This window comes from Zonotrichia leucophrys, chromosome 3 (assembly GCF_028769735.1).
Source record: "Zonotrichia leucophrys gambelii isolate GWCS_2022_RI chromosome 3, RI_Zleu_2.0, whole genome shotgun sequence".
NCBI classification, from domain to species: Eukaryota; Metazoa; Chordata; class Aves; order Passeriformes; family Passerellidae; genus Zonotrichia; species Zonotrichia leucophrys.
In genome coordinates this window covers 97,197,766-97,222,102 of record NC_088172.1, presented here as the reverse complement: position 1 = coordinate 97,222,102, position 24,337 = coordinate 97,197,766, and the positions used below count along the sequence as shown (strand labels likewise).

The 24,337-nt window shown below is 40.4% G+C and overlaps 1 protein-coding gene across 6 annotated transcripts in view; it reads right to left on the bottom strand.

The window, feature by feature from the left end:
• Positions 1 to 241: 241 nt before the first annotated feature.
• Positions 242 to 24,337, bottom strand: part of SPTLC3 (serine palmitoyltransferase long chain base subunit 3) — a 113,943-nt gene continuing 89,847 nt past the window's right edge. For all 6 annotated transcript variants that reach the window (XM_064707070.1, XM_064707069.1, XM_064707072.1 and 3 more), the window contains 5 exons: positions 17,793 to 18,012; positions 15,539 to 15,665; positions 4,282 to 4,417; positions 3,153 to 3,282; positions 242 to 851 (listed from right to left, as the gene is read on the bottom strand). In XM_064707070.1, coding sequence (XP_064563140.1) covers positions 738 to 851; positions 3,153 to 3,282; positions 4,282 to 4,417; positions 15,539 to 15,665; positions 17,793 to 18,012 — 727 coding nt within the window. In that variant the 3' untranslated portion in view covers positions 242 to 737. The remainder of the gene's footprint in view (positions 852 to 3,152; positions 3,283 to 4,281; positions 4,418 to 15,538; positions 15,666 to 17,792; positions 18,013 to 24,337) is intronic.

Genomic DNA, 24,337 nt, shown 5'->3' with positions numbered 1-24,337 from the left:
GAAGAACTTAGGTAGTGATAAGATGTGATAGGTTGTGGGTCAAATGAGTTGGCAGAAAAGCATTTCTGTTTATGTTTAAGCCCAAATTTTTATACAATTCAAAGTTTAGAGTGCATTTAGGTGACCGAGAATAGGTCTGTGGAGAGGAGGAATTTTCCCTTTCCCATAACCTGCTGTCAGAAATACATGATCTCATCAGGCTACTTTTCTTGTTCTCAGCATTAGCCTTTTTCTAACACCTTCTGTCCTTGGAGAAATGCATGATAGTGCAACTTAGTTAAAGAAATCACTTTCTGCTCATTCCTTTGTAGCAGTCCACACCGGCGTCTTGATTAATGCTCTTTAGCAGAACAGTCTCACTGATGAAGCTCAGCTATATTACACTGGTATCTATTAACTTTTTAAACTTTATTATTTCAGTCACAATTAAGACTATCTGAAGCCTCTTCATAAAAAAGGGCCATACCAAAAGCTGTACGTTACCAACTGGATCAATGGATGCATTCATTCTGCATCAAAAATACCTTAAGAAGGACAGATCTCCTGGAGAGGCAAATCTGTATCAATATTTCAGTCTCTTGGATACAGAAGTTTGATACAACATGAGCTTCCCCTCCGTTCAATTAACTGAGAAATAAAAATTGTCCTTAGAAGGGAAGAAATGCATTTGTATTGTTTCGTTTTCAGGTTTTCCGCCCTTTCATAGCATCATAATGTTCTTTTCATGGGTGGAAAACTTAATCTTCAAGTTCAAGCCTAGATTCTTCATACAGTTCAGGATGAGCTGACTTGGAATACCGGGAATATTTCAGATGTAGAAAATCACCCAATTCATCCAGAGCATTCAAGACCTGTAAGACCATGAGACTTTGTCAATTCTATTGGAAATGAACTTCTGCTAACTTTTACTTTACTGCAGAACAAGAAGATTATTTTAAAAAATCAATTAAAGTTTAAAGAACAAATAGGCAAATTTTTCATTCAGTCTACAACAGTGAACATCAGTGCAGTTGTAGATGTACAACAGCATCTATGAGAAAGGAATTTACTCCTTCAGTAGGTTATGGTTATTAGTAAGTACATTAATTGAGCACAGATGAAAAAAATTACTTTTTCCAAAAGCACAGAGAGGTAACAACCAAAATAAAAAGTTATCTTTACATGTGCAACAGAAATGTGTGAGGCTATACTTCAGTATTCCTCTGTAGCTCCCAAAGATTGGGGTTGCCAATGTCTTTTCTTAGGTAGTACTCAGCCCACAGTGCTGAGCAGAGTCAGCATAAATAGTCTGAATAGTTTAAGATCATTTTAGTGAATGCCATTATTTTCTATATCACAGGGACAATTTTTTCTTCATTAATAGTGTAATGCAATTTGCTGAACTGTGTCCCCAGCTCTCAGTGGATACAAAAATTAGCTGAGGAACTCTGTACCATAGGGAAGCAGCTCAGTGTTTTGCAGCATCTGACCCCCATTCAAGAGCAGCCAACTTTTTGGCATCAAAGAAGGAAACTGCAACTTTGATTTTAAGCCTGTTTCTGTTAAGCCACTAAAACAAGCTCATAAACAAAAAGTAATTTAGAACAAAAAGAAGTAATTTAGTAATGGTTTATGCAGAAAGATAGCTTCCAGGTCATTAAGGAAGTTATTCTTGGGAGCTTGCCCTTGCATGGATCTTTTCTCTTTAGTTGCAGGCTGAGATACAAAAGGGAAATGTTTTCATTGTGCTTGTTACCTGTTGTTACCCTGGATTTAGGCACAGCCACAAAGTGTTTTTCCTAAAAGCTTTCTTCCTGCAAGTAATTAAACTCAGAGCATTTCCATTCCCCCATGCTGTAAGAGTGCCACAAGTACTGTGGCAAAAGCACAGCATGTTCAGTGATGGCTGGGGAGTGGCAGACCTTCCCTGGAAGCAGCAAGGTGCAGGTAGCAGGAAATGAATGCACCATGATGGCCCAAAAATGAGGTGGGCTTGACACTTGGGGGTGCGGAGAAAGGAAAAAATCAAAGCAGCAGCCTCAAGAGATAAATCTTCAGATCAACCAAAATCCTTACAGTCAAACAGCAAAAGCTAGTAAGGACCAACACAAGAACGTAGCTATGGTTTGTTCTACAAAATGCTACCTTGGTGTTGTTCCTTGTTAATAACTACTGAACCTTTAAAAGCAGCAGGAATTTTACACTGCACACATGCAAAGCAGGTTTTTGATGTTGTTTTAAAGCTACCTACACTGGTATGGGAGCTGCTCAGCAGGGCAGGACTCCAGCCCCACATCCACGTGTATCTCAGGATGCAAAAGGAGATTCAGGAGCTCTCTGCAGAGTCCCAGTGCTCGTCTGCATGAACCAGAGGCACATTTAACCCAAATGCCTTTCCATGTTCAAGGATTTTTTGCTTTGACCATCAACACTCATGCAAAGAGAGGAAAAGCAAAGCCTGAAATTTATTGTTAAGCCTCTTTGTTTCATGCCTCTAAGTTGGCTCATTCTGAGAATGAAAGTATCTCAAGCCAGGCCAAAAACACCTTCGGCAAAAAAAGGAAATGAAAAATTTCAAAGAGTTTATTTTAAACATATTTCCATGTTGGAACAGAGGTTTATGATGGAAGTCCCAACACACTCTTAATGGTATTTCTGATACCAGAGAAAGATACAGAACTGAGACTTTCCAGACAGCACCAATTAAACTTGATTAGGCTCAAACAGTTCCAAAACTGTTTGCAATTTCCACCTGTACCCCCAAGGCTGTCCCATATACTTCTGCACTTCAAGAAACACATGGAAATATGGAATGGAACTATGGGTATGGAAAACTTGATTTTCAATTATTTCCATATAGTTTCAGGTTTCCTACTCTCATAGTTTTGACATAGGATTTAACTTTTGTCTTGCTGTGCTTTTCATGTAGGTTTTTATTAGTGATGACAGATTTGGTCACCATTAGAAATAGAAGAACATAAGAAGTTAACTGTCACATAACTAATTTCAGAAAGTAAAATGTATAAGGCTCAAATGCCTTTAAAGATCAAGTGCCAAGGCCATGAAAACAAATGTAAAAGTGAATTATTGAGATTCAAAGTAACAGAGGCAGAGCTTCTCCCGGTCTCCTTGGCACCTGAAGTTGATTTGGGCAGGACATGTGCTGCACTCACCGTGTCCAACATCTCCCGTGTATGTGCAGCTGACACGCAAAAGCGAGCCCTGGACTCTGTGATAGGAGTAGCTGGAAACCCAACCACGACCACCCCGATGTTCTTTTCTAACATGCGTCTTGCAAAAGCCCTGAGGAGAGAAAAAGCAGAAGGAGAAAAATCAAAAAGAAATTATTCCCAATAAACTGAACACAGACAGAAAACATTCACATATAACGCAACAATAGGTTAAATCCTGTTTTCAATTGATTGAATATTCCCACTGATTTCCGTAAAAGCCAGAATTTCACCAGCAGGACTGAGATTCTTTGCTGCTTAGCAGCTCATGAAGCCAAGTGGGTGTGAAATACTAGAAATGTGATGGCACAGAGGGCTCTGCAGGTAGACACGATTCATTTATGTCAATGAAAGTCTCTGAGTACAAATCAAACCATGTGGGCATTCACAGTCCATAAGGATGGAAGAGGTTGGACTTGTGGAACCTTGTGGAAGGTACAAATTCTTTGTTCTTGAACACCAATAGGAATAAACCTAAAATCTGTGTGATGGTTTATTTGCTCTCACAATTGATCTGCTAGTTAGGAAGGCTTGTGTAACATGTATGAGACCTAAAGCCCACAGCCACCCTAAGCTACCTACAAATACTTTCTACAGCTCAACACTTCCATTATGCTACTTCTGACTTCTGGTCTCTGTGTCCAAGTCAGTGCACAAGTGGTGCTTGAGGTGAACTGAATGATAAAACATGTAAAGACCATTCAAAGACCAGATGGGAAAAAAAAGCTGGTTCCTTCTGAACCAGTTCATACATCAAAGGCAATGCGTCTCCTTTAATAATTACAAATTCAAAATCAAAAAAATTCAAATTCAAAATGTTATCAAAAGTATTGTTCCAGACCATGTTAAAAAAGGAAAAGAGAAAAAAAAATTAAATTCTGACATCTGGAACAACTCAAAATTAAACCTAGGGGCAAAAGGAAAACAGAACTAAATGACAGATTCAAACTACAGTGTATGTTTCCCCTGGGAAGCACCCACCACAGAGAACATCATCTTCTGCAGTGTGTACCAAATAACCCACAAACTTCAATAGTGTTTATTTTGCCAGCAAGGTTTTTTCAGTACTTACCCTATCTTACCAGGCATATAAAGGAGCAAGGGAACAACAGGAGAATCATCATTGCCATAAATGATGAAGCCCATTTCATGCAGTTTTCGTCTGAAGTACCTTGTGTTTTTCTCCAGCTGACGCACTCTTTGGAGCCCTGAAACGAGCCAGTCAGGAGAAAAGTCAGTGCAAAGATCATAACTGGAGTCTATTCACAGGTAAGAATCAGGGCTGGGGGATAACAGTTTGGTTGAAATGTGAATGTTGCTATTTGATTGAGAAGAAAAACATGGAATCAATGCAGCTGCATTGATTATTATGGCATTGTAGGATGGATGGCTGATACTCCTGTACTTGTGAGGTGCCTTCCCATGGACAGAAACAGTCCTTGTCTGAGGATAGACATCAGGACAATTCCCTGGACTTTGTGGTGCTTAATAAAGCCTGCTAGATGACACACACCTACAGAGAAGTTGTGCAGACAGGACCTGGAAATCAAGTATTTTCTTTCTCAGCATAACTGACTATTATCTCTGCATCGTCCCTCATTTGGCCATGGATCCACAGATGGGACCCCAGCAAAACTGACAGGAGAGAAAACAATTATTTTTAATAAAGGAAAAAGACAAAAAACAGCAGAGAAAAATGTGCTTGAAAGGACATTTCAGCCATTTCTTTTGCAGTGCCACAAAGGAGAGGGTTTCTGACAAGTGCAATTGCTTCCCAACCCATTGCATAAAGAGGCAAGTAGTAGGAGACATATTATGTCCTTCCACCATTCCACCTGCATTATATCTACCCAGTGAGCTGATCTATGTGCTGCTTTTGCACTGCTCTGAGGTGCTGACAGGCATGGTGCCACCTCCTCTATGCCCACATGCCTGCCCAGTGCCAGTTCAAGTTCACACAGCCAAGTTGAGCCAGGTCTGCATCTGCCTGACCTTGCCAGGAACAAAACTGCCAAGCCACCCTTAAGCAGATGGAATCTCCAAACCTAACCACTGTTCAGTAGCTTGTGTCTGCCCAGCAGAGGTGGTGAGAATGTGTGGTAAGATTGGGAGTTAGCAGGACAGAGTTACACTCTTAGCTTTCATTTTCCTTCTGTTCATCAGCCCATACTTTCAATATCACTTACATTATGTCACCAGACATGAACACTGAAACCTCCAGTGCAACTCATTTCCTCTTTTTCCTTTGCCTTTGCACAGATATTATGTTTTCACTCTCCATTTATGTTTTCATTTTACTTTACATTTCGTTGGCTTCATTCTTCATTTACCACTTTCTGCTGTCACCATTCTCTGACTGGAAGCCAGCTTCCTAATTCCCCATCTTGCTCTGAATAATCACAGTGGCCAGTAAGGCATTTGTAGCAGCTACATGCTACCTTTGGTAGATTTGTCCTCAGACCACATTCTGCCCCCAACATCTGCTCTGGCTTTTCTTCCTTTTCCTTCTTGGCTGAAGTGGGGAACAGCACACTTACATGAACATCTTCTACATTAATATTTCTGAACATGTGTAGGGTCGAACAAGATCTACTACATTTGTTCTGTATCCTCCAGAGTCAAGGTTCTGCCAGTGTTCTGGCTGGGAAGTTTATAGGGAAACTGGGACTTGCTTCACAGTGTTCGGTGTTTTGCTTGAACAAATTAAGAGATCTCATAAAAACAGTGCATTTGTAACTTTATGCACAAAACTGCCCACGCAGACAACCTGTTACTTACAGTCTCAGTCACTCAGTTTAAAGCACTCAGTGGAAGAGATCTGCTGGGTTAGAAAAGGCCACAAATAGTTTAACTATCTCTCTAATGCTGCTAAAGCAAAAACAGCTGTGCCAGAGCAAGGAAAACAAATGAAACACAAAAGCATCCTACTACAAAGCTTTCCAGTCACTAATAAAAACAATAGTCTGTGGTATTTCCAAAAATATTTTTAGTGTAGTAGATCTCAAAGAAACAGGAGGAAGTATTGAGGAGGAGGAGAAGGGAAGGGGAGATGATGGTAAGGACAGGGAGTTAGGGAACTACAGAATAACGTGGTTGAAGTCTAAAGAGAGAATTTTTCCCTTTTTAGAAATTGTAAAGATGTTATTAGCACCTCCTCAATGTCCAAGCTATGAGGAGGAGGGTGGGGGAGTAACCTGAACTCAGCGCTCAAAGCCACTGCTGTTTCTTGCTATCTTAGCAGCCCCTGAGCGAGTTTCCAAAACTCTCAGTTGGAAAGCATTTGAAACTACTAGATTTTCAATTAGGGAAAGCTTTTCATAAATGCAGATGTTCTTGGCGAGTGCAGTTTAAGCCTTGCTGCCTTCTCCTTTCTATTCATGTGTTTACCGCAGAGCTGGAAACACAGTGTGAGCCACGCAGGATTCCAGGCTGTGCTGTTTGCTATTTATCAAACCATATGGGCAGGACCCAGAGTTGAACAGTTTTGTCTCCACTTATTTTTGGTGCTGGAAATTTAGACTCCAGCTAAGGAAACTTTAGAGCTGAAAGAGGAGGTTCAGGCAACCCCCCAAAAGTCAAACCCCTCTTCCTTTTCTAATCTTCTTTTCCTGGTTCTACATCCTCAAACAGTTTGTGATGTGAGATCCCCCCTTTCAAGGCTCCCTCTGGAGCTCATTTCAAGCCAGCCAGTGCTGATGCAAAAGAGCCACTTGGATGTTTTAGCAATATTCCAGAATACTAATTTCATTTGCAGGGATGCATTAAAGAGCCAAATAAAAGATCAGAGCACTCACATATATCTGGAGGGGAAAAAAAGCACATTAGGGGACGACTGCTACACACACTATTTGTGGGTGGGTGGCTGGGAGGAACCTATTTCTTTACCAAATGTCAACACTTTCCTTTCTCATGTTAAGTTTTGTGGTCAAAGACCACAGACACACATCATATATGCACACTTCTTATATGCTGTCCCAATAAGAGCAATAAAACCATTAAAATTTGTAGCTGTATTTCAACACTCTTTTTCATTCTTTTATGGGACCTTCCAACATCAGATAAAGAGGCAGATCTGAGCAAAATGTTTATTTTTGTCTCACTGGCCTGATTTTGTCCCCACACTGCAGATTAAGAATGATGAATTCAGTTTAGAATCAGGTCTTAATCCAAATTCACTGTGGGATGTTTAACTAAAAGCACCACATTTAGGAAGCATTTTCTTTGATTCCTGAGGCTGGGATCTTGCATCCTTTAATATTTATTGAGTCAAAATCTGCCAAGCAGACCCTTGAGCTAAAAGAATATGCTTGCATCTATGTAAGTGTAAGAATTTACCTGTATGAAACTAATTAGAAGATCAGGTCCCTAGACAGTAAATATGTGTTACAAAATTCTTACTTTGCAAAATCCTTGAGGATTTACAGTCTATGCAAAGAGCTTAGAGCACAGCATGCAGCATATCCAGAGAGTTATATTCCATGAAATATGTGAACCACAACACAGCATATGTTTGGAAAAAAACCAGCCTGGACAGGGAATACCAACACTCCTCTATTTGAAACTAAGCACACTAATGCTCCAGAGTATTCAGTTAAGGCTGAGAGTAACTTTATTAAGTGCTCTATATCTTCTTATTGGTTAAATTAAGAAGGGACAGAAGGAGAAAAAAATGAACAATAAACAATTCCCAAATTTCACAAGTTGTCTTCACGCTGCTGGGAACACACACGGGTGGTTTATGGGATTTTTTCTGAAATAAAGGATTAATTGCCTGGATGGTACAAGAAAAGCAGATTTACTGCATCAGCAATCCACCTTCTGCTAGCAAATTTAGAGTTTTCATTTGGTTGCACCACTTTAAAAATATTTGGTTTACTGCAAAGTTCTAAGGTGTCGGCAATTCTGGGAAAAATGCTGATTATATTTTTATGTGACATGGATCATTGCATACTGCTGGCTCTAGCTCATTAATTTATGCAGGCTTTTAGAAAGCTTTATAGCTCAAAATTAATATGGTTTAGTTGAAAGAAAAATACCAAAAGGAGGCAAGAGAGAGAGATAAATAATAAAATGCAGTAGCTCATAATTTCTTTGAAGCAACCAACTTTTTAAGAGAGCCACTTGGAGTAACAGACTTGGCAGAAGCTTTGGCACACATTTTCAGGGCACCTGACATCAGGAAGGTATTCTGATTACATATCTGAGGGCGTGATCTTAGGCTGGCTTTACCTGGACAGCCCCATGCACTTCAATAGAATTCTACTGTTCATGCCAGCTGAGGACCTTATCCTGGCAGCAAAAGGAGCAATAAAACTATCAGCTCTCTAAAACAAAACTTTGTTTTCCTCTTCCAGAGATGTGTGCTTTTGCCTCCTGCAAAATGCTCATGAGCAGAGAAGTTGCCTGCATCCAATTCCCGCACAAACATTCCACCTTTGAACTTCTCCTGTTGGCTCCTACCCTTGGAAGTTGTGACTCAGTCTATTGAAAAGAGGAATAAGCAACCTGGAGCCTTTCATATCAAGATCTCAGGTGTAGGAGGTGAAGGAGAGATCTTTTTCCTGAACCCATGCCAGCAAAGCTAACCCCACACCGTGCTGGTTTTTGGCAGCAGGTGGACTCTTCAAGACACAAATCCACCTGCTTTAATCTTTTCCAGCTGTTGTTCCATAGGGTCTTTCTAGATAATTAGTTACACAATTGAGCTTGTACACTGTCAGTGTCAGCGTTCCTTGGATGGAGCACTCAACTCCCTGCCTTCCTCTACTAACAACTAGCTAGGAAAAAGCAATCTTCTATAGGCTGAAAAAAACCCCTGGAAAACAATAGCTCTTTCCCACTAAACTATTGCAGATGGACATATTTCCTTTCTTTTCCTCTGGTTCCATTATAAGAGTAACACACATGTACCTCCATGTGCATTAAATCACAAATAGAATGCTATAAAACCAGGGCACCTGAAGGAAATATGTTCTCAGATAAAACAATCTTCATAAAAAATAACTTTGCTACAAACTGGAGAGAAATGAAGACATTTACTTCTACAATCTACTGCTGACTAGAAATCTAGTAATTTCAACTTAATTCAGTTGCTAAATAATCCCTTAAGGACTTATTTTAACTGTGAACTGCTGTAAAACACTTTTCAGAGAAGATTAAGGGAAGAAAAATAGCCATTTCAATTGAAGCAGAAAGGAGAAAAACTGAAAAGATTTGGTCATTTGTACTTTATTTCTCGAATGAGTCAGATCTACCTATCCAGCACTTTATCTACATGCAAATACAGAGTGCAGGAACAGCCTTGGCTGAGCCCTATTTCCTCCCAGCACAGGTGATCAATCACAGAGGGCTCCATCCCACCTCTGATGCTTATGTCAGGATACAGGGAACATCTATCCATGGGCAGGGTCTACTAGAGAACAACAGCACTGGTTTAACTTTGAGTATGAAATAACTTTGAATATAAAAAAAATGACTGCAAATGAGGCAGAATTTGATTAATCCTCAGAGATGTTGGAAATCACTGCAAACACTCTCAGTCCAAAGACCCTGCTTGTTCAGATCCACTGACCCTCCATGGATACATCTGATGTCCTGTGGCAGGTGGATGACACGGCAGTGTCTGTACTAGAACAGCATGTCTCCCTCATTTTGAGCAAAGATGTCAGAATTTAGCTTTGTTTCATCATCCACTGTGATGTTCACCTTAGACAAACAATAATTGTGGCAGCATATTATCATCACTAATATCTTCACTGTAGTCATGACTGGGAGCACTAGTCATGGAGCCAATGCCATGCAAACAGGGAATAAATGTGCTTAAGGGCTTGAAATGTAACCACATCCTTACTGGGAATATTAACTTTAAATTAAGCCACAGTTCAAGCATTCTGCTTGCTAAGGACCTAAGAGAAACAATCCCCTCTGAATGAAGCAGCAAAATGGGAATTTGAAAATGGCTTTATTTAGCATGACTGATTCTGCAAACTGTTTTGAGCAGGTCCAAGGGGTCCATCACTAAGCCACTTGCAGATTTAAAGATAATAGCAATAGTTTCATGATCAGTCCAGTCTGGCACAGATTTATTTTGCTGCAAAATGGATTGTTCATCTTGGCTCCAGCTGCTCAAGTCCTGATAGGGGCATTCGTGGAGCCATGTGGCAGATTGGCTCTGGGAACCAGTTTGGGTGTGGGCTAACCATTTTGTGGGAGGGCTGGTTATTTTTCAGCTACATCAATGCTCTGATTCAGTTCATTGCATGGCTGCATGAGCACTCACACTGGCATAGGGAGAAGGGGCACAAGAAAGGGGATAGGCAGGGGGAGAAGAAATTGAGGATAAGGATGCACTTCCTTGCACCAGTGTTGGTTTATGTCAGGCCATAGTGATGTGGAACTAAGGTTTCTGAATTTATAGAGCATCCTGACAGAGCAAAACTAATGTTTTCAAAAGACTATTGAGAACAGATAGCAGAGGAAGATGGAAACTGATTCTAAGGAGCTGGTCCAGTTATACAAAAAATCTGAGACTGCTGAAAATATCTTTAAAAGGAACCTTTTAAAAACAATTTCTTTAATGCCAAACCAAAACAGAAAGCAGCATTCTGCCATTTCTCACAGTCTGAACAAGCTCAAATGCTAAAAACACAAATGAAAACAAGTAGTTTCAAAAAGATAAACCAATCAGAACAAATGGTAAAGTAAATGAACATTTTAAAGAAACACAATCTAAACAACTTCAGGAATTATCTTTTAACAAAACATATTTTACTTGTAGATTCCTGAGGAGAAGCTTTTAAATGTTTCAGCATCCCATAAAAACATAAAAAGTGCCCACTTCTGTTGGTGAATTATTGTTTGCCATGCATTAAACAGAAAAAAATGTTTCCTTTACAAATGCTGTGATTTGTTTTTTACACCCGTATAATCTATTATTAGTCATCAAAAAAATTGCTTTGGGCTTCCCAGCAGTTTTAACTCCGTCTGCCTGGTGGTTCTATTTTATCCCTATCAAATTAAAGTGTAAAAATATGCTTTCAGCATTCTCATGCAGAAAGTGGGGAGGAAGAAAAGGTCTGAGGGCACAGCTGGAGGGGCTGTGTTGCATGCAAGTAAGTGTACTTGCAAATTTGTGCGGGGTCCAAACACTCTGAGTCAACTCCAGTGTCATCATGGGATAAAACCACTAAGGCAGCTGTTGAGTTTCCTGAGGTATCTCCAGTGGTGTAATGAGAAAGCCACGAGGAAAACACATAAAGAATGTCTATATTATGAATTATAAAGAGTAAATGCCATGGGAACTTCTGCTTCCCATATTTCCTAATAAATGAGCAGAGACACATTTGAGATGAAAAGGCCACAAAGGCTTAAGAGGGATAAAATTATTTCTTTTTTTTTTAATAGACTACATGAGCTGAACTGCAAAACTTGCTGCCTTATGACATTACAAGAGGAAATACAGCTGCCAGAAGTTCATACACTTTTGAACAACTCTATTATAGGAACTATGAAAGTGTCTATGATGTTATGGCACTAAGAACAAATGTGTTTTGTTCTACGAGACATCGATTTTCAGAGTTCTGTAAAACATGGCACTGAGAAAAACAGGACTTTTACTCCACTAAAAATTTGATTTCCCATTTGCATATTTTGCAATCAGTTTCAGATATTTCGTTTCAATTTCTTCTTGAGCAACTTGCTCAAGAAATAATAGTAATATTGACCTCAACCTGTTCCTCCTTCCTAGGCAGGAACAATGCTGTGTATCAGTTTTGAGGAAGCTACTACCTTCTCCTAAGCTAGCATTTCTCATCCTTCATTTTCTTGAGTCACCACAGAAAATATGGCAAAATAAATGAAACTGTAAGAGCTGGCTGTGGGCTCTGCAATATCCTCCCAGTGACATTATCATGATATTGACGTCCCACAACTATCACAAATATTGATGTGAGATAGACCCACATGTTTACACCTTTCAGTGTGGAACAGACACTGGCTGTGGGTAATTTCCAGCTGAAGAGTTTAGGTTTCACAGAATTACTCTGAAGGTGCTAACTTGCTCCTTCCTTGTGGTGAAGCAGTACTCCCTGGGCCCATAAACATCTATTCACATCCTGCAGTCATGCATCCCCTAAACAGATGCTATCCTGGAAATGCCTATCTTGATTCATTTTCCAATCAACCATATTCTTACTAATCGAAAATAAAAGAGGAAAATAGGGAATCAATTGGACACACATCAGGATACACAAGCAGTATCTGCACTTCTGGCTCTGGCATTACCTACTATATAATTGTACCTGTGTTACTCTTTTCTAAATCAGCTTCTTAACAAATTAGTGGAGAATAACCAGCAAGAAATTAAAGAGATTATAAGCTCTTATATCTGGGAAAATAAAGAAGACTAAAAAAAAATGGATTTTTCTGAGTGGTAACCTAAATGACCAAGCCAGTTTTCCTTCTCTTAGTTGTCTATTAATCTGCCAAGGAGTCACAAAGTTCAGAAGTAAGAACATGCTGGGTCAACACATTTTTTGTCCCTTTATTTCATCCTGTTTCCAACAAGCACCCTCTAATTCACATGGAACTTTTTAGCAAACTCTAATTTCATTATTTTCTAACACATTCCCAGTGATTTTTGCAAGGCTCACCCCCTAGAGAAATAACCTCTGGAAGATAAGCCCTTGGTGGACCTCTCCTTATAAAGGATTCCCCAAATTTTACAGTGGGAAGAGAATGTTATTTGAAATAAATTGCAGAAATAAACTTGTTCTATAGATCAGAGAGGCTTCCAGAGGACACATGGCCAACACTGCCCTGCAGCAAGTTCAGTTTACTTGAAACTTCTCTGCTCCACAGCTCATGCTCTCACAAGAACGACTCACAAGGATTCCCCACCTTCCATGACAGTGCACCAAAAGAACTCTGCCGAAGTAATTTTCCTTGGAATGAAAAATGTCTAAGGAGAGGCAGTGTTTTCTCCCTTCTTTCTGTTCCTTGCTCCTTTCTAAGCCCCCACCTTTCTCTCTCCAATGCCAAAGCAATGCATTGTATGTAGTCTGGCCCAGCACAGAATTTTTTTTTTGCTTGTGGGGTTTTTTTGTAGTCCACAAGACAGCCTAATGAGGGAAAGGCCCACATGAAAGAAAACCCAAAAGACTAAAATAATGAGTCTGGCTCAGAAGGACAAGAAACATTTTTACACATCACAGCCAGCTTGCTAGCCTTTGTGCAATGGTCTAAGTTGTGATATATGATTTATTCATTTGTTTTTCTACTCATTTGCATTTCATATTACAAGACAATTTTTAAAAATTTGAAAAAAACACTAATTTACTTCATAACAGATTTGCAGAAGACTTAATAAGCTCTTATTTTGTGCAGAAATCCAAACACTGTCTCATTAAATAACACTGGTTCTTGAAGAGAAAATGCTTCAAACTCTTAGACCTAAGACAGACACGCACATCTTAAAATACTCCATCTTGAACCCAGTTCTCCCGTTATCCTGCACTGAATTGCATGCAGAATCACGCTAGCTGAGGAGCATTTTTAACAGGCTTTGAAGGCCGGGAAATGCTCTGCATGTTTCGTGTTTTACACGGAGCATCTGTGAGCGCCTGAATCAGCAGCGAGTGCCGGGCAGGCTCAGTGTCAGACCGCCCTCTCACGGCAACGCCGGGGCAGGAGCTGCGCCCGCTGCCACTGCCCCAGGCTACGAGAAGGATGTCAGAGACCGTCTCTTATCCCCAACACATGTAGGCATCAGCACATGCAACCAGGACCTTCCAAATTTCAAGCTGGAAGCAGTTTTTTATACTCTGGCTTCTCTGCGAAAATGACCAAAGCATCGCTTTATCATCGCGCTGGAGTTTTGCTGCTTTTTGTCCTTGCACTCAGTAGAATTTGGCACTGGGATTGGATTCTCCATCCTTCCTTCTGTACTCTGAGTCTTGTAAATTCTGGCCTCATTAACAGCCTTGTATCTATCATGGCTCGAAGCAGCCCTCTAGGGCACTGCAACAGAACAGTGCACAGAGTATCTTACCTGGTCTCATCTACTCTTTATCTCTTCCATTCCCACCTTATCCCAGTCACGTCTATCAGGGAGGACTAATACAGAATTAATTCTGTAACACAAAACAGCACTGCTGGACCAGTATAAAAAAGATTGCAATTCAGTGCAGAATCTGTATCTTCAGCTGCACGTTAAAGAATATCATGACTTTCACACATTCCTGGAAGAAAACTACACAAATTCAATCACTTTTTCTCCATGTTGGGATTTAAGTTCTAGAATACTGAAAACATACCAGCATTGCTTTGAAACAGTAATAGAGAGGTATGTCACAGTTGTTTTGTTGCTTGTTGTATAGAAAACACATTACACAAATGATAAAACATCACACAGAGGATAAAGGATGTCACACAGAGGATTGGACAGTAGCTGCATCTGCAACTTCAAGAGATGAACAGAAATACACCTAATTTTTCATGAGGACACCAACTAGTCAATTCTTTTGGGACAAATTGCAGTACAAAACTAGGCTCAGGACAACATAATTGATGCCTGAGTGAGGTAGGAATTATTATAATCATCTTCTCATACTATTATTTAACATACAATACCTGTTCTGAAATGTTGCACCATGCCTGAGTTGCTTGCCATTTTGAAGGTTTACACTTACAAAGAAGCTAAACTGACAGCACCTAGACCATAAATGAAGTCATATCCTTATGAAACCCACTACAAAGTCAGACAATGTACTCCAAGGGAAATATATGTATCTCAATTTTTTCCTGTAAAGCAGGATGGGCTGGCAACTACACAACCAGAAGTCCAAAATATTTCCATCCCTGCTGCATGTGGATGAGTATGGAAAAAACCTCAGGGTTCACAGTACTTAGAATATGAAGGTTTAAGTATTAATTTTACAATAAGAAGGATTTCTTTTGCACTGCTATTGCAATACTTGGCTGATGGATGATGTTTTGCTGGGAAGGGAAGGGAAGGGAAGGTTCCGGGAAGGGAAGGTTCCGGGAAGGGAAGGTTCCGGGAAGGGAAGGTTCCGGGAAGGTTCCGGGAAGGGAAGGTTCCGGGAAGGTTCCGGGAAGGGAAGGGAAGGGAAGGGAAGGGAAGGGAAGGGAAGGGAAGGGAAGGGAAGGGAAGGGAAGGGAAGGGAAGGGAAGGGAAGGGAAGAGGAAGGGAAGGGAAGGGAAGGGAAGGGAAGGGAAGGGAAGGGAAGGGAAGGGAAGGGAAGGGAAGGGAAGGGAAGGGAAGGGAAGGGAAGGGAAGGGAAGGGAAGGGAAGGGAAGGGAAGGGGGCTTACCTTGTGTTGTCCCGTCCAGTCCCATGAGACATTTCATTGCCCTGATGATTTGCTCTGCTACGGGGGGACACATGGATGTGGCGTACACAGCACTATGAGAATGAGTTCGTAAAAAGTCCACAAGGTCCTTACACAAGCAAAACAGAGCATGAATGAGCTTTGAGCTGGCCAAACAGCAGATCTCCCTCTTAACTACTGCAGGAGTGGGAATGTGCAGAAGGAGGAGGACATTTCACCAGCTACTGGATTGCATTCTTGACTGCCACTGTTAATACATGGCCTGAAGAAACATCAGGCAGGTCCAAATGCTTTATCATATAAGTGGGACAATTACAGCTGAAACAAAAGCCTGGAATAGAATAATATTTACTTCTGTGCTCAGACTTATTATAAAGGAGCCAAAATAATTTCAAGACCAATGAACAGCCGCACTCAAAATAATGCTGCTCAGCTCCCCTCTGGTAATGAAACAAAGGCTATATGACATCAGTATAGGTTCTCTGCCACACGACTTAGCCCAGGAAAAGCAACCTCACTGAGATCTATCTTTGTCTATAAGCACATAAATTTTCAATCAAAACTTTCAATCAGTGTGGCAGGTACAGTCATGTCAGAGTTGGTATAATTGCTTTAACATTTCCTAAGAACACAATCTGTCCTCTTAGAAAAACCATTGATATACTGTAGGCATGTCTAAAACACCAGTAACTCTCCTGAATTCAGGCATGCAGTAGGAATTCTGATCTTACTAAGATCATGATTGTTATAAATATCTCCTAGTGCAAAATATCAGAGTAACAGTTACCACACTAAAAGTTGAGTGTGTGTTAGTGAGAAAGGGATGAGGCCTACTTGAAAATTGACTTTGATAAAAAAATAAAATCAGAAAAGAAAATCCAGTGAGAGTAACACAAATCACTACCAAAATGCTGTATGAGTCTACGCAGTAACTCCAGTGCTGAGGATAAAGATTTACCTAACCTTACATAGGTTGTGCATGGCCATATTGTATTCCTAAGGGTTTGGTTAAAAGCTAAGAAGGCTTCTGGGCTCCAGCTGATGCAGAATAAACAGCATCACTGTGAGTTTTTACCTACAGAAAGGAACATAAGTGGGTGAATGGGTGACCAGCCTTCCAAGGCTGAGAAGCCTAAGGCAATACTTAGTGATACACATAGGCGTGAAAAGAGTGACCTGTTTTCACTCAAAAAAACCTCCCAAGGATTAGAGGATAAATTACATGGGACTTTGCTTTTCATAGGTCTAATCTTTCTATACGTTCTAGCTACATTACCCATCTTATTTTTGGTAAGAAATAAATGTACAGATACAAATTCAGGAAGCCAAGGAAACAAAGAAAATTGATTCTTGATCTATTATTACACTTGGTTTTAAGATCTCCAGGGGCAAACCCAAAAAAGACAGTAAGAAATACACAGTTTAAACTTTCTTATAGCCCTTTTATTCTACTGTAGGGCTATCCTTATTAATGTTATCCTGACAACAACCATATGGGCTGAATAAACAGGCTTCCCACTCATTCAGCAGACTGCTTAAAAAACACATTCAGCTGGGTATGAAAAGAGAAAATAATCAGCAGCCATTTGATCTCTCTGTCAAGCAACAAAACCAATGACATTTCACAATGGTGCTGATTATGCTTTCTCTTCTAGACCCCCAGTTAAAGCAAGCTCAGCTCTACTTTTTGTTGACATCTGTTGTTGGCAAGAGATTGTTTTGTTAATGTATGCGGAGCAACTGAGGACACAGAATTTACTATTGCAAAAGGCCCCCATAACCTCTTTCTCCATTCTCCTAAAAAATGCAACTATGTCAATTCACAACTCTTTAGGAATTTTATTATCAGTGGATGAAACTGTGGTTTCAATCTCTCAATATTGCTTCACATACTGTTTACAAATGTGAAACAAAGTAATGAGCAATCCGCATGCAAATTAATGTAGGGAAGTATATTAGCCAACCACAACATGTCCAAACATTTCCAAGACAAACAACAATCATCAGAGTGGCACAGAATAATCCAACTCAAGCAAATTACATAATATGAACATGAGACAAAAATAAGAAAGTCTGACTGTTTGATGTACATTTGGGATCCAAGCAAAAATGATGCTAACTTTAGAACAGTGCTTGCATTAAGCAGTCTGTTCAAAAAGATACTGAAAAATATCATACATCATACAAAAGCAGTTTGCATGCTCTTGATGTGAAATTGTTTATGATTTCCTCCTACCTTTTTGCCAGCTATGTATCCTCCAGCTGCACCAAAGCTCTTTGTGAACGTTCCCATTAATACATCAACATCATTGGGACTCATCCCGAAGTACTCCACAACTCCTCGGCCCGTTGCTCCCACTGCACCAATGCTGTGAGCTTCATCCAAGTAGAGGTATGCTTTGTATTTGTTCTTCAGGGAGACTATCTCTGGCAGGCGCACGATGGACCCTTCCATGCTGCTCATGGAGAGAATCAGGGGTGAGCAACAAAAATCCCTGTACTCTTTCCCATACTGGCAGGAAATATAGCCATTGATTGCCTTAGTCCACCAAAGTTCTTCTGGAATCTCATTTTTTACTTACAAGCCAAAAAAAACCCCCAAATTCGCAACCCATTCCCACTTGCAGGTGAGTATACAAAAGAGTTAAATAGTTTTAGAATTCAAACATTGAAAACCAGTCAAAAAGTCTTTGGATGTTTGTAAATTGCCAACGTGTCAGAGGAGAGAAGGAAAGGCGTAAAGCAAGACAGAGATACTTACCCTAAGCAGCACACTACGGTTCTTCTCTACAAAACAAATATTATAAGGAACGGCTATAATTCAGTCTGGTCCTTACTTCATTGTCAGCTACTGTGGCAGTATTTGGGCATAACAGCTCTAGAGCAAATTCATCTGGTGCAGAGGAGTTGGGTCCAACATACACTGGAGATGGGCCATGTGAAACCCACAGCTGGTGCCATAAACTCTAAGCATTCCCAGTCTTCACAGAATCAGGGATTAAAACAGGCAGCTGAAATCCAGTCTTGCCAATTTTTGCTTCGATTTGAACTTTTTAGGAAATGTAGCCTGCTACCTAGTAATCAAAAGTAAAAAAAATTCCATTCCTTTTCTCTTTACTTTCTTACAGCCATGCAGAAAAACAAAATATCCAGAACTGACACAAGTTGCCCAGAGAAGCTGTGGATGCCTATACCTGGCAGTGCTCTAGGCCAGCCTGGATGTGGCTCTGAGCAACCTGGTTTAGTGGAAGATGTCCCTGCCTGTCACGGGGGGATGGGGGGGTTGGAACAAGATAAGTTTTCAGGTCCCTTCCAACCCAGACCATTCCATGATTCTGTGATTAATGGTGTACTGAGATTTATAGAAAGGGGAAGAGATGATCTTTTGCACTGTTGGTGGTCGTGTCAGTAAATGGGAAGGCACAGAGGAGGTGTCCAGCAAAATGAAAGCACAGGGAGATGAATAAGAAATGCTCTCTGATCCCATAAAGATGGCATTTGCAAAGTATTGCTGTGAAGACTTGTGTCTTGAAAACCTTTGTGAGATGACCACAGCTATGATTTGATATGCTCAGATGCGCTCAGTATTAATTTCATAATGAGTTCTCTTCCACTGGCTTTACTAAGCAGGTCTTCAAAGGCTAAAAACTTCTTATCAAACACAAATTCAGTGTGCTGTGGGCCAGTGAAAGGATGGCTCTGCAGCTGAGGCCCACAGCTAAGGTGTATCCACTTGCAAATGCAATGAGTTTCAGATGACCAGAAACATGGACTTTGGTCCCAAACAGCAAGTACAAAAGAGAAGTGAAATCAATGGCGTCTTAGAAATTTTTGAATCCTGGACCAATGGCTTTCACAGGCTGCTTTGTTGCCACTTGTACTGTGCAGCTGGAAGTTTGGCACCACAAAAGGAGCACGATGTGTTTTTAGCACTTGGGAAATTTCTCACAATTTCAGTCCTTCTTCATCCTTTGGTCTCCTGAATAAACTTGGAAACTGGTCTCCAGTTTTGCAGGAGACCTGGCCAAAGACAAGTCTCCATTAGTGTAACAGCATGGGGGAGTAGCCATGGACAAGGGTTGCCTGTGCTGTTCATACTGGGAGGTTCAGAGAGCCTGGCTGTGTGTGCCTGGAGGCATATTTTTGGCTGTTGCTGACTGCTGGCAAATCATGTCCTTCTGTCTTGCCCAGCCATCAAAGAGGCAGCTGTAGGACTGTGTGTTGGCACCACAGTCCCTTGCAGCAAAGAAGGGTGGGCTTGTACTGCAATCTCCTGAGGACTCGGCTTTTTCACTTTTCCCAAACGGCACTTGGCAGCTGGGGGAGAAGCAATTTAAACCACCACAGCTATTTTCCTAGTGAATACAAGGGAAGGGCCCACAGTCCTCACATAGCCCAGAGTCAAAGCATCAGTCAGCTATAATGACACTGAGGCACTGGATGTGCTTGGATGTGCACCATCGTTTGTGCTGGGCTTGGCAGCTTTCAGCTGTGTCTGGTGGGTCTGCAGGGACAGAGAGCCAAGGAGCAAACTGCAATCTGCACACTGCCATCCCACCCTCCACCTTCCTGCATGCTTGAGCACAACAGCCAGGCACAGAAGGACAATAATAGTTTTTCCACATTTATATGGTCGTCATTAGGCTTGGTGGCTAATGGACATTCAGGCAGGAGAGACAGCATTTAACTTCAAAAAGAATGAAAAAGGGTAAATTAAAAATGCTGGGTATTAGTGTAATGGAAGGAAAGTTGTGCTGAATCTCAGAATACATGAAGCTGGTACATGGCTGATGCAAGATTTAACCATCTGGAAGATTTAATAAAATCCTTTCTTTCTCATATGACTAGGAGATTTCTCTTGGAACTCTAAGCTGCTTAGCAAAACAAGGCACTTGTATTCCATTTCAGTTTTGATCTACTGCTCTTGAAAGATGCTGGCTGACATAAATACAATAGTTAACAGAGGTCTTAATGTGGCCTTGAAGCATCCATGGAACAGATAAAGTGCTGCTGGAGTCATGTGTATGCTCTGTGCTGCCATTGCAACAGGTCTCAGCCATCCTGATGGCTGTGTTTTGCTGCCAGCTCTGGTCTTGGTCTCTCTCTTGACCCTGGGAGATGGTTAGTGATATGCACACCACTCCCTCTGAAATTGCTTTAAGATAAAGCTTCACATAAGCCCTTGAGTAGCCCAGATGCAAAGTCTACTGAATCCTCCAGTAAATGTTTATATCAAGTGAGCTTAAACCAAAGAGCCAGAAGTGAACTGTACTGGTTCTGTCTCACTCTGGCCTCTTAGCTTTATGTACAAATGTATTGATCTGTTTCCAGATCTGCTCAAGCACACAGAGCACATAAAAAAACTCCACATGCAGATGAACTAAAGCTGGTTCTGCCCAGGCCAGGTGTTCTCATTACATGGTATGACATCTTGTCTTGTAGCACAAACTCCTAGCTTGGTGGCAGGGATGGAAAGCTTGCAGATTGCAGCTGACCCTCATCTCCCTTGTGTGGTGGACACGCACAAAAACTTGGGTCAGTACACACTCATTTTGAATGTACTTCCAGAAGTGAGGAGATAATCCCAAATTTTTAGAAAACTCGAGTTTGGAACTTGATTCAATCCCCACCAAAGCACTGATGTTCTTCCTGATGCAGCTGTTGAATTGTGGATCCAGGTGCTTTGAGAGATGGGAAGTGCGTGCTTGGATTGGTCACTTCAGTTGGAATACAGGCTCGCCCTTGACACAATATTGATGGGGTTTTTTGGCCAGTTATATAGTGAAACTTCTTGGGAAAAGGGGTATTCCACCTCTTATCTAATTAATCTCTAAACATGCCCTAGACTACCACTATCTTTTCAACATTTGAAGAGTTTATCTGTTCCCCTTTCAGGCTAGTTTGTAATTGGGAAAAATCCCTCCTTTCCTGGCCTGCTACTCACAAGATAGAAACGTTACACTTTAACAGTTACTTTAGGTACTGTTTTCTTACATAAACTTCGTACATTCATACAACAATCCCTGTTTTGTAGTTTACAGTAATAATTTTAAGGAAATCGTTCAACTCTGCCCTCAAATAGAACTCCATTTCAACAGTGAAATTATAGAAATTTTAACCTTTAATGCTGGTTTTTGGCCAAAGACATTAAATGTTACCTCATTTTTTTCTGGAAGTCCAGTCACTTAATCCCAGGAAATAAAAAACAACAAAAAAAAAATAACCTGCTAAATTTCCTACACTATTGGCATTGAATCCCAAGGAACTTCTAATGCACATGAAAAGGCATTGGACAATATCTAACTGATCAGAGGTATTTTCTTAGCTGGAAGGGAAAATACACAAATTAAATTAAAAGTAAGGAACAAACAAATGAAAACCAATATGTTTTGATCAATTTCTGATTCTCCATAACTTCTGCCCTGAGCCTTGGCCTATCTGACTCCTAAGTAAAAATGCATGGAAGAGAGCAGAAGTCTACCACAAACCATGTAAGAACACAGTAACTGATTAATCCTGAACTGGAAATGGTAGAAGCCAAGGAAAACATTAGCTGGAATTCAAATAATAAAAATATTATTTAGCAAGTCAGTTTAACTTGTGCCCTGGTTACTGCCAAAACTTCTTCATGCTTTTTGGAGTCAAGATTGATGGCTAGATGGTCTCCCTCAGTTTGGAACACAAACTGAATATATTTGCTCCTAGGCTGGTCCAAGTTAAAAACCAGCTTTCACTAGGAGTTACATTTACTTTTGACGATTTTTTTTCTTTTTAAGATAACAGAGACATTAAAAAGCAAACAAAAACATACCTAATGCTATTTATTTGACATGTAGCTTGAGTGCTTCCCAAGTCAAGGGGCCAATTTTGCCTTAAGTTGCCTTAACCAAGCAAAATCTGTGGTTTATTGTTCCAAACACAAGTCTGATTTCCAGAAATGCTCATGTTGGCTAACAATGACCCTTTTCAAATTTTGCCAGCTGGTAAGTGTAAACACTTTAAGATACTCCTAATGGAAACAGAAGGCAAATTTCTTTCCATACCATAAACTTCATCATACTAAGACTATGGTGTCCCATATAACAGTATTTTTTTAAAGTGGGAAAGCTTAGTGTTTTCTTTTACTTCTCTGGAAAAAGCATTTCTGTAAAAATTTGCCAGGCCAAACTTGCAAATCAAGATATTTTAACTTGGAGAATGGCTCTGACCAAGTTATTTAAATTCTGTATTTGCTGTCCCTGAAGCATAACTTAAGGAAAAAAAAATAAAAAGCAGTAGTAACTATTGTAAGAAGAATACATTAACTGCACTCTAACTCCTCTTACACCCTCTTGATGAATGTTAATTTGACATTTGGCAAACCTTCAAGAAAACTATCATTAGCCAATATGGAGCTGGAAAATTTTAGTCTTTCAAAAACCTGGGCCAAGAAAGGAAAGAACATACGAAAAGAGTAAGATCATTTCTACTCCGTCCTTCTCCAGCTTTCTTTTTCTTTTTTTAATTTTTAATTTTTGCATATGAAATGTTCTTAGCTACCAACAGGCTCAGGGTGCCTGTGCTGTGAGCCTGCTCCTGGCAGTGTCACATGTCCCGAAGGCTGGAAGGGGTGGCAGGGACACGGCACGGTGGCACATTGTGGCATTCACCCTCAAGCCACAGCAGATTTGCTTTACAAACCACACTCTTCAATTTCCGATCTGCTTAGACTGTGAAAACAACTAACTAACTAACCAACCAACCTAGCTAGTGCTAGGGACAGTTTCCAATAAGAGATTATTAGAGACCTGAGCTTTGTTCTTTCAGAACCTTATGCCTTTCAGAAGCATAGACACTCAGGGCATGAGTGGTCTTAACATTATTTAGCCTTTATGGAGCTGAAGGAACTTTATGGTTCCTTTAAGTAGGTATTCTGAGGTTTAAGGTGCTTTTTTTTTTTTCATTCCAACTGAAAGTTTTTGAATTCTGGCAAATAAAAGCTAATTTGAGAATGAACTGTAAAAATACGGAAAAAAAACCACTCGACACCAAACATAAATCTGGAAATACAGTTATAAGTTAGTATAGTTAAATAGCTGACAGTGGGTTTGTTTAATTTCTTGGGCTGATCCACACCTCTTTGTTACCAGTCTACCTTCTTCCCTAGTGATCAATACTCAGGACAAAGGATTTAAAAATGAACAAAGCTCAGCAGCTGGAGCCTTTTCTGCAGCCATGTGACCCTTGGGAACATTTGTCAGTAAAATGTTGGTGGTCCACTTAATTTCTGTGTGATCAAAGCCCTTAAATCCAAGCTTTCTTTTAGTAGTGCCAAGCAATGTTTATTTGTAGTTTTGCTTTGTTTATTCTGGTTGAAAGGACATGTTCAGGCTGCTTTGAATCAGCTGATCTGCTGATCCTGTTTCACCTCTGAATGACAGGTGTTTAGATAAGGACTGATTTGGTCTCGTTGCAGATGGAAAATGTTAGGCAAAAAGAAAGCACTGACAGCTAAGAAGTAGTGATGACATGAGATCCTAGAAGATTTCTTACCAAAAGAAAAAAGCTAATTGGCTAAGCTGTGCCAGCATTTTTCAGTAAAATGGCATAAGTGACTGCCCATTGAGACTGGCTGTATTTCAGCAACACATGATACAATCCCCACATATAGAGTTTTAATGTCACTTTCATGAACCCTGTCATGGCCTGTGAATGAGTGGTTCTGGTTTCCTTCTCTCTGGGGCAGGTATTGCTACTCCCCAAACCACCCTTGTCCTGCTCCCCCATCTCCTGTCATCACTG